The following is a 16896-nucleotide window of genomic DNA, read 5'->3' as shown; positions in this document are numbered from 1 at the left end:
CCCACGTTATACTTTTCTATCATTAAATCAATCACTTTATGATATTTGTACATATCCCTTATTACTATAATAAATATTTTATTCATTTATTGAGGATATTTGCCACTTTTTATTCATCATTTGTTTTTAAAAAGTTATCAATAAATTATAAACGAGAAAAAGTATATTGTTGATACAATTAATTTATAAAAAATAGACTGTATTCTCGATGGAAATGAAGAAGAGGCAGGTGATTTTTAGAAAGTTTATTATAATTGCTGTGGAAAGAAAAATCATATAGAAATATTGGAAGTGTAAATAAAAATATGAGATTCTATTAAAAATTGGAGAATATACACAATCTGATAAATATGTCTTAATTATTAAAAAATATATTATTTCCTTAATCATTTGTGTACTAATTTTTACATAATCGGAATAAACACTGCTTTTATAACTATTTTAATTATTAAAATAATATATAATATATTAATTATATTATTTATTATTATTTTAATCCTATTCAATATAATATATTTGTTAGAAAATATGTGAAAATGATTTTTTAAGTATTAAAGAATAAAAGGAATATTTTTAATGGGAGAAAATTTATTTCTTTCTAAGAATTTATCTTAATTTATATTATATAAAAACTAAAGTACTTATAAATTACATACTTTTGCTTTCATCTAATATAAAAAATACGGATGACTGTTTTTATTTGTTTTTCCTAACTTTTAGTTGTCCTATATTAATAATATAGCATTTTTGAAACAATAAAAATGCAAATGACCATATCTATTTTTTTTTTTTGGAAATAAAGAACTTTATTAACCAAAAATAGTTAATACAATGCGATCATAAAGATCCAGCACAAGATAAACAAAGAAAACTAGAGGGGAGCTCTAATTAGTCATAAGACTAGCTATATGAGGTTTCAAAATTCTACAAGCCCAACTCCTATAGACTATTTTATCAATAATCCCTTGAATAGTATGTTTTCTATCCCTTGGAGTTCCAAAAATCATATTGTTCCTGTGTATCCATATACCATATACTCCTTCAGCCAGTGCAAGCTTAAGAAGACGAGCACGCCAACCTTTGCCTTTTGTATGCGACATAAGCCAGATAGATTCCTCTTCCCAAATTTTAGGACATCGATCAATTTGAATCCAATGAAGCACTGCCCTCCAAATTTCACGGTACTCGCTGCAATCAAAGAAAATATGGCTATCGGTTTCAGTTAGCCCACACACAGGACAGATTGTATTGTTAATGAATCCAAGTTTACTCAACCTGCTTTTAGTAGCAAGCCGCCTATGACATAGTAACCAAAGTATCATAATCGAGCAAGGACGAGCAGGATTACGAATACACAGATTGCTCCAAGCCACAGATGGATTAGCATTTAGGCTACTATCTATTTTTTAACTTTTAAATATATCTATTAAAACTCATATTTTTTAACTTTTAAATGCAAATTCAATTATTTTTTGTTGAATGCAACTAATCTGAAAGATCACACGCGGAGATGAAAAGTCTTCTAATACATACATATACGGGGAACCCAATTTTTTGAGCTTTCAATTCAAATTTTTTTATTCACATAGATCTTAAAGGCAATTAAATGATAATTACAAGAATAATTGTCAAATTATCATTTAATATAGATTTACGAAATTTTATTATTGAATGAAATAATTATTATTGAATTGAAAATTAAATTCCTCATAATTATTATTTATTTCTTAATGTCATAATTTTAAAAGTCAAAAAGAGTTTTTTTTAAATGACTTTTGCTTTCATCTAACATAAAAAAAAATACGGGTGACTTTTTTATATTTTGTCCTATATGAATAATATAGCATTTTTGAAACATTAAAAATCGTCTTTTTAACTTTTCAATGCAAATTCAGTTTTTTACTGCTCAATGCAATTAATTTGAAAGGTCACACGTGGAGATGAAAAGTCTTTAAAAGACAATTAAATGATAACTACAATAATTACATTTTAGATTTGTAAAATTCGTAAGTTTGACGAGAGCTGTCATATATTTTATGTTTGGAAATATGGAATAATATTTAAAATATGTTTAATAAATTTTTAGAGTTAACTCATTCGGATTCAATTGAGTTTTTAACTTATCTGAATTAACGGGTAGATGCGAATGTATATATATGAGATATCAGTTATTGAATAAATGTTTGATATATATAAAAGAACTTGAGAAAATGGAATAATATCTAAAATAGGTTTAATAAATTTTTAGAATTAACTCATCTGAATTAACGGGTAGAAGTAAATTTTTTATATATATAAAGGAACTTTACAAGTCAAAACTAGATACATGTAATGTGAAATCCTGACCAAACCCGTGCGACATCATATGATTTAAAATATATTATATTTGTTAATAATTTATCATAACAAAGCCATATATTGAATATATATATATATATATATATATATATATATATATATATATATATATATATATATATATATATATATATATATATATATATATATATATATATATATATATATATATATATATATATATATATATATATATATATATATATATATATATATATATATATATAGGGATAGGATCAAATGTCACCAAGGTGTCAAAGTTTAATTTGACACCAAAATCTCAACCGTTAAAAGAATTGATCAAACGGTGATACTAAATAGAATAAAATAATAATAAAAAAAATACATAGCATATATCTCTCCTAAAAAATAGGCTATTTAGTATCACCGTTGGATCAATTCTTTTAACGATTGAGATTTGGTGTCAAATTAAACTTTGACACCTTGGTGTCATTTGATCCTATCCCATATATATGCATTGTTTTGAATTACCAAATCCATATATGATAACTTTGTAATATATAAAAAATACATAGGTGTTATAAAATAACTTTGTAATCTATTGCTTATATCCCACAATGTATAATTTGTTATAAAATAATAATTTCTTTATTATGAAAAATATTACATTTTTTAATTATTTTTTTAATAATTAAAATGTGTTTTTTAGTTATTTAACAATTATTATTATTCTTATATGCATTGTTTTTAATGACCATATTCATACACGTTAAACTTATAATTTTATACAATATATATGTATATATTTTATTGCTGTATTTTATTTAACATACTATATGTTTAAATTTATTACAGATATTCATCCGATTAATACGTGTATTGTTTAAATATATACGGAATAACTTCATAAGATATATCTTATCCACGTAATATTAAACCCAAACGGCCCCGTGCGATAGCACGGGTATCCCGCTAGTATTATATAAAGTAATGTGTAAAGTACAACTTGACGTAATTGAATCTTAAGTAGATATAGATTCTGCGATCTTCATTTCATACATCAATTTGAACCATTAATTGATGTTTGAATTAAAATTCTAAAATGTTGATAGCTACATTATTAACTACATCAAACATTATTTCACTAATTAAAATCAGTTACATGAATCATATTTTCACTATAATTTTCTATTCAAGATAATGTTTGATTCTAACATTTTAAAAATATTCTCACACACAAAAAAATATACATAGTTTCATATGCGAGAATATATAATTAATCAATTAGCAAAATATATTTAAAAAAGAGTTTAAAGTTAATGCACTGTCAGTGTAAAAAATTTTACACGGTCAGTGCATCACAACCCTTAAAAATAAATACATTATATTTAATTTAAAGAAAAATTCAAATTTTAACAAAATTTAACAGTTTTGATTTTACTGACAATGTAAAACTGCTTTACAATGTCAATGTATTTCCTTTAAATCCTTTAAAAATTTATAATCTACAAAATATAAATTTGTTGAGCATTTGGTGTCAACACGTGATAGATCATAGGAGTTCAACATAATATTAAACTTTATCATGTAAAATCAAATAAACGACAATAAAGAATATAAATTTAAAATGGAAGAAAGTTTAAGAATTCAATCACCTCATTGATATTATGAAACTTTAAAGACAATATTTACACTACTACATAATGTATATTTTCTTTCTGTATGTATTAAAATCTTGAGATGTTGTTTATTCTTCACTCTAGAAGAAACACATTTCTTTTTTGCAAGAATAATCAAATCAAATCTAAATATTAACCTTGATACTTGTTTCTTGTCGTAACAAAAGAAATAATTGTGGAAATTGTCATATGAGCTTGAATTGCCACAATGATTTTAGTGATAACATTGATATTCTTATAATATAGATCATATTGCCAACGTTTTTCTTAATAATATTTTGACTTCTATCGTATGATTAGTGAGTCTAATAATAGTTTACTTAATATCATTACAAAATTTCTCGGCTTGATTTAGATTTCTCAAGTCATGTCAATGCATGATTCAATAATTATTTTTCTTGTACATTATAAAATTATCCTTTAAAACACTGAGAAATGATTTTTGTGACATAAAATCATGTTGAAAGAGAATATGGTGATTAATTGATTTAGAAGAGAGACTGAATAGATCTTTTCAAAAATAGAGCGATTTTAAAATTGTTTTCGAAAAAAATAATTTTGAAAATAATTTTAATATGCTTTTTAGATGAAACATACACAGCACTCAATCAAAACATAAAATAAAATGTAGATCAAAAGAATATCAATACAATCAATATATCGAATGGGGTGGCAAAACGGACTGCCCAGCTCTGCTCCACCTTAAGTCCGCCAAAAAAAGAGTGGGGTGGATAAGCCCGTCAAATGAAAATGGACATAAAAATCAAGTCTTCTCCGTCAAGGTGACGTGCGGCGAGCTTGTCCGCCTATTTTTTTATTAATTTATTTTTCATATTTTGGATAAATTAATAAGTTTTTTTACCTTTCAATTAAATTTTTCAATTTTTTTAGAACAATTTTCATAAAGCATCTTTTTAAGAAATTATACTTCAAAAATTGTTGCATATATTTACAAATAAATGTGTAAAATAAAATTATCAAGAATTAAAATTACTAGTATTAACTAAAAAAATGGCGGGCTTAAGGCTGAACGGATTGAACAAATAGGCAGGCCGGGCTTTGTCGGGGAGAGCATTAGCGGACGGCGGGTTTTGGCGGACGGCAGACCAAACTCCTAACCCAACCTACCATCTTATGGCGGGTGTGAGGGCTGACCCGGCGGCCTACGGCTCGTTTTGTCACCCCTAATATCGATTGAATCAAAATCAAGTTACACTAGTTGTGTAAAACGAATCTTATCAATTTGGTAAGAAATCTAACATTACAGACTTTCAAATTTAATTAATACAAAGAAAGGTTTAAGAATCTCAATCTAACAAAACCTAAAACTTATCAACGAAATCACTATCAATACGATAAACCCTAATATCATGGGATTATAAGAAAACGTTAAACATAAAGATGTAATTATAAATAAAATGTAAATAGAGAGAGAAGAAGATAATACGCTGGATGTATAATCGTTCGACAAATCATCCTCGTTATGCCTACTCAACTCTCCAATGAATGGTGCTTCAAGCTTCTATTCTTTAGTGATCCTTACTCGTTCATATCGGTTCCTTAAACCTTAAATTATCGAAAGATGAGAAAAAACTCCAACTTTGTCTGTATGCATCCACACAAATCTACCAAAGAAATCCTGGAAAAAACTCTTTCTTTTTCGCTGCATTTGTCGATCCCATCCACAACCATATACACAGATGCAAACTCCTGAAATCCTCAAGAAATTTTTACAAAAACGTTAATTACAAGAACGGTCCTCCTCAGATCTCACACCCTAAGATTAGAACTTGGTCCAAACAACAATTGATGATGTGGGAGATTAAAGATGAAGAAATTTCATTTCCAAAACTCAAAAGGTTCAAAACCTATTTTGAAAGTTGAGAGAAAATGTATGTTGTGAGTTCTTAATCATAAAGTGGATGAATGTGTTATGAACATTGTGAAATGAAATTGAGAAAAGTTTTATATATGTGTTGCAAATCTAGCACCAAAAGTGAGAGAAAAATGATATTTGATTCGAGTCACATGCAAGAAGTATGATTCGATTCAAGTGAGTAAATGATTTGAAAAATTGTTCTCGTAATTCGAATCAACCCATTTTACAATTCGAGTCATGTGATTCGAATCAACAAAACCTCTTATTCGAATTAGATTCACATAACCAAAAACCAAGAACTATTGTTTGAGTTTAATTCGACTCCATCATATTTGTGATTCGAATCAAACCTCTCTAATTCCAAGTCATGGAGTGTTGTGATTCAAATCAAACTGACAAAAATAAAATTTTCTTTTCAGTAATGTATTTGATTTGAGTTAAGAACTTTTGTGATTTAAATTAGACTCACAGAAGAGGCTTTTTCACAAACTTTGATTCAAATTGAATCACACTTCAAGATTTTAGGGAAAAAAATATAAGAATGAAGTGTTATTCTGAATCGAAACTTGGCATGACTTAAACCATTCTCAAATATGTTTCTTGATTCAAAACTTCGACTATTTGACTAAAAACATATTGTTAGGACTATAATCAAACAGTTTGATTATGCATACATAAAAGAAGATTATGAACTCAACCCTAAAGTGCGCAATCAAGTTAGAAGACTCAATAACGACAAAAACAAACCAAAAATTATATTGACAAGCAGCAAAATATAAATCCTAAGAAGAATGAGCTACTTCAAATTCAACGTTAATACTAAATACTTATACAATTTTAGATTTTTATATTATTTTTTCTCTTTAAGATATCAATTTTTCTCTGTCTAAATTAGACGTCCACCGTCTTTCAAATACAATATCAAAATAAAACGTTTGATTTTGATTTTCTAAGATTATGTTTGGATATCATAAAATGAATAGAGCAGAATAGAGTGAAATGTAACAAAATGGAGCGGAGCGAAATGAAGATTTCATTCTATCGTTTGAAAATTTTAGGCAGAACAAGATAAATTTTTCATTCTATTCAAATCATATGTCAAAAAAATATGATGATAAATAATTGAATGAAATGAAATCCATATCACTTCAATTGACTCGACTCTATTAGATTTTAAATCATCGAAAGAATAGAATATCATTCTATTTCATCTTGTATCACTCTCCTTCATCTCATTGCATTGATCCAAATAAAAGTTAAAGAATAGTGCTCTTTAAAATGAGCTATATAATATTCTATAGGAAAAATGTAATACCTTCCAATAATTAGAATGTATATTTTACATCAATAAGTGGGTAGTTCACAAATTAGGTGTCATTTACATGTTAGAGGAAAAGGCAAAACAAAAAAGGAAAATGTAATTTCAACAATCGGTGGTTATTAATTGATAAACTAAAACACTAGTGTCTTACAAGCTAGGGTCATTGTTCATTTAAATCCCCACCTGAGTGACTCTTCTTGGTTTATGTGGTCCTCTCTACAGCATATTCCAAAACACCATCCACCCTTCCCAATATTTATGGAATTTTTCTATGCTATTAATCACAGCACCTGAAAACAGTGATACTAGAAACCTCTCTCCCTCCTTAAAAAAAACCTTTTTTTTCTTTCATTTTCAATGATCCTAACTAATTAAAATTCACCATGAAACTATCCTATCTTCACAGCTTTCTAATTCTCTCTCCTATAAAAACAAAGCTTCCTAATTTCATTCCAAGACTTAAATCTCAAATCTCTTAAAGACAACTACCTAGTCATAAACTCATCTTAAATCTCTCAACATATGCAGCAACAAATCCATAAACCCTTTCTTTTTCTTTTGTCATTCTTCTCAAAACATGATGTTTGGTTGTTAAAGAACATATCCCTCCTCAAAAAACTTTAGTTTCTTGACCATATTTCTCTTTCTCTTTCTTTCTTGTTATCATCAGTTTTTTTCTTGAAACTTATCAAAAATGGATCTTTTTCAAAACCCATCTTCTCAAAAACCAAACAGAATAGAAACATCTATATGGGTTGCCAAATTTGTGCTCATGTCCATAGGAATCATCTCAATTCTTGTTCTGTTGAAAGTTGCAATAATCCCATACACATTTGATCTTGTTCTATCAACTCTTCCTCAACTTTGGTTCTCAATAAAAAGATGGTTAACACTTCCTTTTCTTTATATTGTTGTTAACTTCATCATCATCACCATTGCTGCTTCTTCAAGCTTTTCTGATCCCAAACACAAAACAGCAACCACAATTTTAGAAACTACCACCTACCCAATTGAGCTAGAAGACCAAACAAATGAACTACATGAAGAAGAAAAGGAGATTGAAGAAGTTGTAGAAGATGAAGAAGAGAAAAGGGTTGTTGAAGTTGAAGAGTGTGAATTGTTCTGCAACAAATTCATCACTGATCCATCACAGAAAAAATGCAGCAATGATTACTACTTGAGAAATTCTGATGATAAAGCAAAAGACTTTGGATTAATATGCAACAAACTCATGATTGACCCGTCATCAGAAAAATGCAGAAACGACTATAACTTGATAGATTCAGATGATAAAAGTGGTGATATTGATGACAGTTTGGAAGCAACATGGAAAGCTATAATGGAAGGACAAGAGAAAACAATGAAGCCACATCTGAAGAAAAGTGATACTTGGACTGCAAGGATTGTGAAGGCAGAGCCATTTCGTAACAATGGTGGTTTTGGTGGTGGTGGTGGTGGTGGTGATGATTATGATGATCCTGTAGCTTGGGCTCAAAGGGAATTGAAAAAGTCAGAAACTTTCAGTGATAGGGCTTCTTTGAGGAGAGAAAAATCAATAAGTCCTGAAGAATTGAATAAAAGGGCTGAGGCTTTTATTCAGAAGTTTAATAATCAGATGAAGTTGCAGAGGCTTGAATCTTATCAGCGTTTTATGAAATTGGTCAACCGCGGTGTTTGATGATGATGTGGTTCATGTTAATCTCTCTTTTTCACACCAGTCACAGTCAAAACTTAGCAGAAAAAATTGATTATCTGCAAGGATTTTAACCACTTTGAAGGTACATATCCAATCATTCCCTCAATAAAGTGTCAATTCCATGAATTTAGTGCAGAATTTTACTGTCTCCGTTTATACTTCCTAAATTATCATACTATCTTTTTATTAAAACTTAGTAACCGATCTTAGGACCGACTAATTCGAGGGAAATCAATCCTACCGTTTACTAGCGAAGCTTTCATTTAAAGTCTGAGCAAAATTCTGTATAAACTGACTAACAAAAGAATTGTAGCATAATCGTACAATTCATTATGATAAGTAATTATTCTTTGCCCAACAACTTAAACTTTGAAATAGTAGATAATTTTTGTCATGTATCAGATGACAACTGTTCACAAATACTAATACTAAGTTAGTAATTGGTAATACTAGTAGTTAAATGTGCCACTTTCATATGGAATCTTTATATGTATAAATTAAACATAATCAAATGTTTGTTGAATTTTTTTAACTATATAGTAAGAGAGGATTCCTTAAAGCTTCTTTATTTATACAAAAGTGATATTTATATAACAACACTATAACTCCAAAAGTGACAGTATTCTTTAAGCATTAGGCTTTTAACATCTGGCAAAACATAAATAGTAGTTTGTACAATTAAATGAATCTAGCTTTGATTAATCTGTTCCAACTACCAAACAATTGATTGATGTCTAGAAACAAAATGTAGTCTACATTAGTGCATCTAATAACAAATACTAGTTTTTTCTATAAGCAATTAACAAACACATTTGCTTTGTCGTTTATCTATGTTGACACTTTCTTCTCTCCTTTGTGCAGGATTTAATGTGTATATATTTTTGCAACTGAGACTGTGTGAAGAAGCCAGGAGCCCAGGACAAGTTTCAGACATGGTGGACTTTTTTTCCCATGTTAAGTTTATAGTGATTTAATAGAAATAAGTTAGTATGTGCTCTTTCTTTTGTCTAAGTTATTTACATGTTCTAGTAGCTATTAAGAAGTCTCTACTATTTCTTATGTTACTGATAAGTTTGTATTGATCATGTAGTTATCCTAGACATCACTATAAATATGAAGATTATTGCTCTTTAATTCAGCGTTAAAATGTTGATAGAAGACATAGATCAGAGAAAAGTATGTTGAATAATGAAAAATAAAGTAGCACCAATATATTATTTTTTCATAAAATCAATAAAATTTTAAAATGGTTCTTAAATTTAAAAACTCTACATCAAATAATTGACCAGGACCAACTTTTTGTCTATAGTCATAGAAGAGAAGCTAATGCTTTTATTTTCTTTTGGTAAATGAGAAAAATGGATAAAGTGAATAGATAAGGATGAATTGAAGCAGTGCTAATAATATGTCAATTGAATCAGCTGTGCATTGTAGTATGTGACCTTGAGTTAATACAAGCATGTTGACTTAATTTAAAGTCGTCTCAAATTTTTTGAAATTGAGGAGATTGTCCCTTGTTCAACCATGATAAAATAAATAAGGTCTCTAATAAATCACAATTTATCCATGACTATATTTTTTGAGGTCATATTTAACCACAATTTAACCCAAAAAAAAAAATTTATACCCCATAAGATGACATATCTTGCATACCAGTCAAATCTCTAAAGTCACAATTAGTTAAGGGATCAAAATTGAGGTTAGTGTAATAAACTTAGTAGTAAACACACTCGCTCATGAATCTTTTCTATATAAAGATCATTATAGATTTGGAAGTCTAGTAGTAGGAGTTGCTGTATCTTGAAGCCTTAATTTTAATCATGATAACCTATGGTCGGAAAGTGAGTTTCGCTTTTATATGCCACTGAAAATTAAAATAGAAGAGCCCCATGTTTATACTTGTGTCACAAACATTGAGGGGTCCATAAACAGCTTGTGTTTTTTTTTTTTTTTCTAAATTTGAACTTGTTTGAGCAAAAATTCCATTTACTAAGCTCTTGATTTCTCTCTTACTCCTCCCTTATAAGTTAATTAGCCATTAAAAAAAGGCTCAACAAACTACAAAAACACACTAAATATTTTTTTGAAAAAATATTCTAAATTAAATTAAAAAGCTAAACTTCAATATTGAATTTTAAGCTTCAAAAATATGTTGGTCAAACTGGAACATTGTTAGTGGAACCAGCTAGTTACAGTTTTTCATTTATATGAAAGTACAGACATGGCCCCTCTTCCGTCTCCTGCCTGCAAAATGCCTTTAATTTCAATTAGAAAAGTTTAGTTCATCACTTTTATTATAAATAGGTTGGCCTTCCATTTCCTTTTTTTAATAAGCATTTGGCCTTACATTTCTATTTCTGCCCAATCTTTCTACTTTTGCATGTGGGTTCTGCTACCTCCAAAATAGCCATGTATTTAGTTCAATAACTAATTATATTTTCTTTAAATTCCAAAAAGATATATATTACCTAAATAAATTTCTTTTGAAGCACCAAAAGAGAATATATTAAAATATTAGTACACGAGGTAATCATATTCAAACAAATAATATGATATGTGATATATACAAAGAAGGACAGTTCAAAACTAACATAAACTCAATGGAATAAATCCACAAGGAGAAAACAATTGCAAAATATCAAATAAGAAAAAACCACCTTACACCCTTTTCCATTATGCTCTAACAAGGAGAAAACAACTAAGATGTGGCAAATCATAATGATAAGTCTCATAAAGCAAGCAAATGCACCTCTAACTTCTGGTGGCCTAGATAAAACTTATTATCAATCAAAAGAGAAGGGTCAAGTTGGAGGTTTCATTGAGACCAGTTGTCTACGTAACTGTTGCTTATGGTAATAATGATGTCTAAATATTGATTAAGAACAATGTGCTAGCTAGATGATCTAATAAAAAACTCAATAATGTTTGCCATTATCAATGACAAGTTATTTTCTTATTAACCACTAATGGAAACAACTCACAAAATGCTTGGGCACGTTGTTAATTATGGCACAAGTATGCTGTGTGGACCTTAAGTTATGGAAGAGGGACAAGTTAAAGCAATGGCTACAAGACACAACATTCAAAATTGCCTCATATAGATTTCTATATTCTGACTTCTAATGGATGCAACAGCAGAAAGTTTCATTATTTGTTGTGCCCATATAGAAAGTTAACTTCCCTCTATTTCTCCTAAAAGCATAGAATAAATAAAGTGAAAAGTGGAAACAAGTACTGCAAGTTGAAATAATGCCATGCCCCGTGCCCATTCCCTCTAACAATACAAAACTCATGAGTTTCAAAATTATTGCAATTTTGAGACAGCATTTAAACACACCACTACTAAAGCTGAAAGAGATTTGCCATTTCCTCCTAATGCTTAGTGTATGTGGCGAAATTCATGTAACATTGCCACTACAGATAAAGGGTGTTTAGCGTCTGACACAAAACACAAAATCACACATGAAACTATAATCAAATTATTATCGATGTGAAGAACATGTAAATGTCTCGTGTCATAAATTCATATGATGAAATTGAAACTATTTGAATTACATGTCAGCCACAAGAGTTTCACATCACATGAGATATAGTATTATCATATGAGTAGAGTCAATCTTTAACTTACAAATCGGTTTTTTAAATGGTGAATAAAAATCAAAGCAGCTTTTAAGAAGTGTCATCTATTGTCTAACTAAAATTATTGAATAAGAATAGATAGATAATAAACAATTTTCAATTAAAAAAATGAGGAAAACTAAAATGCACCCCCAAACAAAACAAAGCAATGAACCTATAACATGAGAAGTGTAATTGAACAAACAAGAAGCAAAGAGTATACAAACAAATTCTCACATTAAGTGTTCAGAGTTTACTAGAACTAAACAAGTTTCTTTGTTAACAAATTCAAGGTAGCAAAGAATCTCACATTGGCAACACAAGATCATGACTAACTTTGAAAAAAATTTACTGAACCCAAATCACAATCTATATCTATGTACAGAACAATATAGTGTTATGAATGAAGAAATACAAGAAACTCACATGTGTAAAATAGAATCTCTAGTGGTGTGAGCTAGCTAGTTGCTAGCTGAACCCATTAGCAAAATCCAAGAGATGCTAATTGACAAAGAACAAAGAAGAGAAGAAGATTAAACCTAAGACGGTCACTCGTGTAATCAATGACACGACCCAACGACCCTCCCCAGCAGAGGAACAATCACAAGGCTCTTCAGTAGGTGCATCAGAAGGTGCATCTCGAGGACTAGGAGGAGACTGATGATGTGGTGGAGGAAAACGAAGTGGAGAACGAGGTGGAGGTGGATTTCTCCGAGCGCCGCCGGGTTGGTTTTGGTTATCACCGGTTCCGTTGTTGTTGGATTGGATCGGAATTCGGACTTCGAGTTTGAGGCCCATTTGGCAATGGCCCATTCTCCCACAGACGAAGTAACGGGTTCCTTCTGAGGTCAGATGGATCACTGTTTCTCCGGTGTTATATGTGCCTATTGCGTTTGCTATCGTACACGTGTCGTAACCTTGTTGGTTTACTTCCACCACATCGTGTAACGGCGTGTAAGAAAACACTGCCAATACATGCAACGAAACCTTCGTTATTGCAAATTTAAATTCAACTTTCCATAAATACCCTTATCTTTATTCCCGCGTTTTTTTTTTCTTTTTTAATCTGTTTTTCCTAACAACTCACGTTTTATATCAAGGAAAAGAAAAATCAACATAAAGCATAGGCGGTTTATGATACCGAAAACCAAATCGAACCGAATTGAACTATAATAACAAACAACATAAATTGAACCGAATAGTTTGAATTTTTTCAAAAATGAATCAAACTAAAATTATTATTAGTTTGATATATCGATTTCAAATTTCAAAACGTACCAAATTGTTAGAAGATAATTTTTATCAAAATGAATCATACTTTAAACAACATAATTGAATAATTTTAACTTCAATTTGGTTTATTTCATTAATTTTTTTAACCGTTCTAAATCTAATGATTATTATGAATGAATTCTCTTATTGTTAAAATGAAAATTCAACTAATTAGGAAACCAATATTAAACACCTTAACCTAATTGATACTACTTTAGCATTAATTAACTTGCGCGCATTTGCTAGATTTAACTAATTTTCAGAAATTTTTTACCAAAAAAACTGAAAGTTTCAGAAAATGCAGATTATGTAAGATCTTAACCGTTTTGTGTTTTTCAACTCGAATGTGTTTGGAATAGAGAGAATGAACTAAGATACATACCAAGATCATCGCCGACATTGAAGGTAGTGGTTGAAGACCAGTCGTGCATATTGACATTGAGATCCCAGCCGGAAGCACCGCCAACGGTGTGGTTAGCACCACAGACGCCACGGAAGAGAATCGAAGTGAAAACGATGACGATTAAAACTTTCAGAGCCCAAACTGGCCTCATTTTCCTTCGATCCAAACAGAAAGATTAAATCAAAACTCGGAGTTAAATATAGCTTGATCTGATCGAATGAAAGAAGATCGCAAAGGAAATTTGAAATCTAATTCGGATAAAATCAAAACAGAGAGTGATTTAGGAACGTAATTAACAAGTTGAAGCGTGATTTTGTTGCTATCTTCAAGAAAATGAAAGGTGAAGTTTGAGATTGATACCTGTGTAGAATCAATGCAGAGCAGAGAATGTAGTAATATGCCTGCAAATTCAGAAAGTGAAATCTAAGAAGAATGAAAGAGGAATTGAAGATGAAGAAGAGGAGAAAGAGAGATTACGTTAGAGTGTGAACTTGTTGCGGTGGTGGCTGATCGGCGAGGAAGAGATAATCGTTTTCGCGCCTTTATACAGAGAGATGAGAGTGAGAGTTTTGGTTTCCTTTCCGTTGCGAGAGAAAACTAGTGTGTGGCGCACTTACAATGAGGTTCGTGCGCCCGGTAATATATTTTAAATTAATTTATAGTGAAAACTGATTCAATAATAAATATATAAATACCTAATTCCTATGATAGGTATATGGATATTCATAAAATAAAAAGTTAGTCCTAAAATTGATATCATATTTAGAAATACTGTTTCGTATTTACTTTTTTTTTGTTTTACTACTGTTTTGAAAATTTATGATCTATTGCATGATTATTAATAGAGAACATGTTTAGTAAAATAATAATAATAATAAAGGTTAGTTACTCATCCTCATCCATGCATATACGTGAGTTACTTATATATATATATATATATATATATATATATATATATATATATATATATATATATATATATATATATATATATCAAGTAATTTGTAACTAACTTAACATCCATCTAATTAATTAGCAACTAACTAATGGTTAGTTATGATTTAGTTATGCTTCGAGTTACATCAATGTCTCCATTATGATCAACATTCTCCCTCAAGTTAGAATGTATGTGAAGGATAGAAAAACACTTAGAAATGGGGGATTGAATAAGTGTAACTTCAAAAATTTAGAAGATAAAAACAATGAACACAATTATTTTTATCCTGGTTCGTTGTTAACCAAACTACTTCAGTCCACCCCCTTAGAGTGATTTACCTCAACTGAGGATTTAAACCACTAATCCAACTGATTACAATGGTTTTTCACTTAGATAACCTCTAAGTCTTCTAGAGTATATAGATCACAACTTGATCACTCTAGGAATCCTTCTAGAGTCTACAGATCACAACTTGATCACTCTAGATAATCTTTTACAATCAATGTAAAATAAGTTTACAAGAGTATAGATTTGCTTCTAATAAAGCTGTAATCACAACTGAGATATTTCTCTTAAGTTCTAAACTTAACACTCACTAAATATTACAAGAGTTTGTGAGGTTGAAGATGAAGTTTGTGAGCTTTTGAATTTGACAGCGTTTCAGTATATTTGACAGCGTATCAGAAGAATCTGAGTCATCCCAAGTATCCATAAGACCTTTCTTCTTTTCAAACTTTTTCTTGGGTTTTTACCTCTGAAGCTTTGGACACTCATTCTTGTAATGTCCGGGTTCCTTGTATTCATAGCACGTCACCTTCTTCTTGTCAGATCTTCTGTGTCCAGAAGATTCTCCTCTTTCAGACCTTTTGAAGTTCTTGAAGTTCTTGAACTTTCTCTGCTTGCTTTTCCATAGTTTATTTACTCTTCTGGATATCATAGATAGTTCATCTTCTTCTTCTTCTTCTTCTTCTGATTCTGACTCCTCAAAATCTTCTTCTTCAGCCTGAAAAGCGTCAGTGTATTTTTTATTATTAGATTTTAATGCAATGGACTTACCTTTCTTCTGAGGTTCATTTGCATCCAGCTCAATCTCATGGCTTCTTAAGGCACTGATCAGCTCCTCAAGAGAAACTTCATTCAGATTCTTAGCAATCTTGAATGCAATCACCATTGGACCCCATCTTCTGGGCAAGCTTCTGATGATCTTCTTGACATGATCAGCCTTTATATATCCCTTGTCAAGCACTCTTAATCCAGCAGTCAAAGTCTGGAATCTTGAAAACATTGCTTCAATGTTCTCATCTTCCTCCATCTTGAAAGCTTCATACTTCTGGATTAAAGCAAGAGCCTTTGTCTCCTTGACTTGGACATTACCTTCATGAGTCATCTTTAAGGATTCAAAGATGTCATGAGTTGTTTCTCTATTTGTTATCTTCTCATACTCAACATGAGAGATAGCATTTAGCAATATAGTTCTAGACTTGTGATAATTCTTGAAGTCTTTCTTTTGAGCATCACTTATAGCTTGTCTAGAAACCTTGACACCTTGAGCATTTACAGGATGTGTGTAACCATCCAGCACTAGATCCCATAAGTCACCATCTTGACAAAGAAAGTAACTTTCGAGTCTATCTTTCCAGTACTCAAAGTTTTCACCATCAAAAACGGGTGGTCTATTATAACCATTAAAACTATTGCTTCCATTACCATTGTTGTTTTGTTCAGGAGTAGGAGTAGATGAAATTGTTTCAACCATTTTAACTTTGTGTTTT

General features: G+C 30.1%; 2 protein-coding genes across 2 annotated transcripts; one reads left to right on the top strand and one right to left on the bottom strand.

Annotated features, from left to right (window-relative positions):
• Positions 1-7437: 7437 nt before the first annotated feature.
• On the top strand, positions 7438-10008 carry LOC131653327 (uncharacterized). Its single transcript, XM_058923433.1, has 2 exons — positions 7438-8976; positions 9756-10008. The coding sequence occupies exon 1, from the start codon at positions 7893-7895 to the stop codon at positions 8874-8876; it is 984 nt and encodes a 327-aa protein (XP_058779416.1). The 5' UTR covers positions 7438-7892; the 3' UTR covers positions 8877-8976; positions 9756-10008.
• A 169-nt stretch (positions 10009-10177) lies between these two features.
• LOC131653328 (chemocyanin-like) lies at positions 10178-14625 on the bottom strand. Its single transcript, XM_058923434.1, has 3 exons — positions 14548-14625; positions 14167-14342; positions 10178-13477 (listed from the first exon to the last, which is right to left on the bottom strand). The coding sequence occupies exons 2-3, from the start codon at positions 14336-14338 to the stop codon at positions 13014-13016; spliced, it is 636 nt and encodes a 211-aa protein (XP_058779417.1). The 5' UTR covers positions 14339-14342; positions 14548-14625; the 3' UTR covers positions 10178-13013.
• Between the last annotated feature and the right edge of the window lie 2271 nt (positions 14626-16896).

This window comes from Vicia villosa, linkage group LG2 (assembly GCF_029867415.1).
Source record: "Vicia villosa cultivar HV-30 ecotype Madison, WI linkage group LG2, Vvil1.0, whole genome shotgun sequence".
NCBI classification, from domain to species: Eukaryota; Viridiplantae; Streptophyta; class Magnoliopsida; order Fabales; family Fabaceae; genus Vicia; species Vicia villosa.
The sequence above is the reverse complement of the archived record's forward strand: the minus strand, read 5'-3'. Positions and strand labels throughout refer to the sequence as shown.

What these genes read in the sequence shown, in the direction of transcription:
- LOC131653327 (XM_058923433.1), top strand. Translation starts at nt 7,893, where the DNA reads ATGGATCTTTTTCAAAACCCATCTTCTCAAAAACCAAACAGAATAGAA.
- LOC131653328 (XM_058923434.1), bottom strand. Translation starts at nt 14,338, where the DNA reads ATGAGGCCAGTTTGGGCTCTGAAAGTTTTAATCGTCATCGTTTTCACT. An exon ending in CAATGTCGGCGATGATCTTG is followed by an intron (nt 13,478 to 14,166) that starts GTATGTATCTTA and finishes ATGTATTGGCAG; the next exon opens with TGTTTTCTTACACGCCGTTA.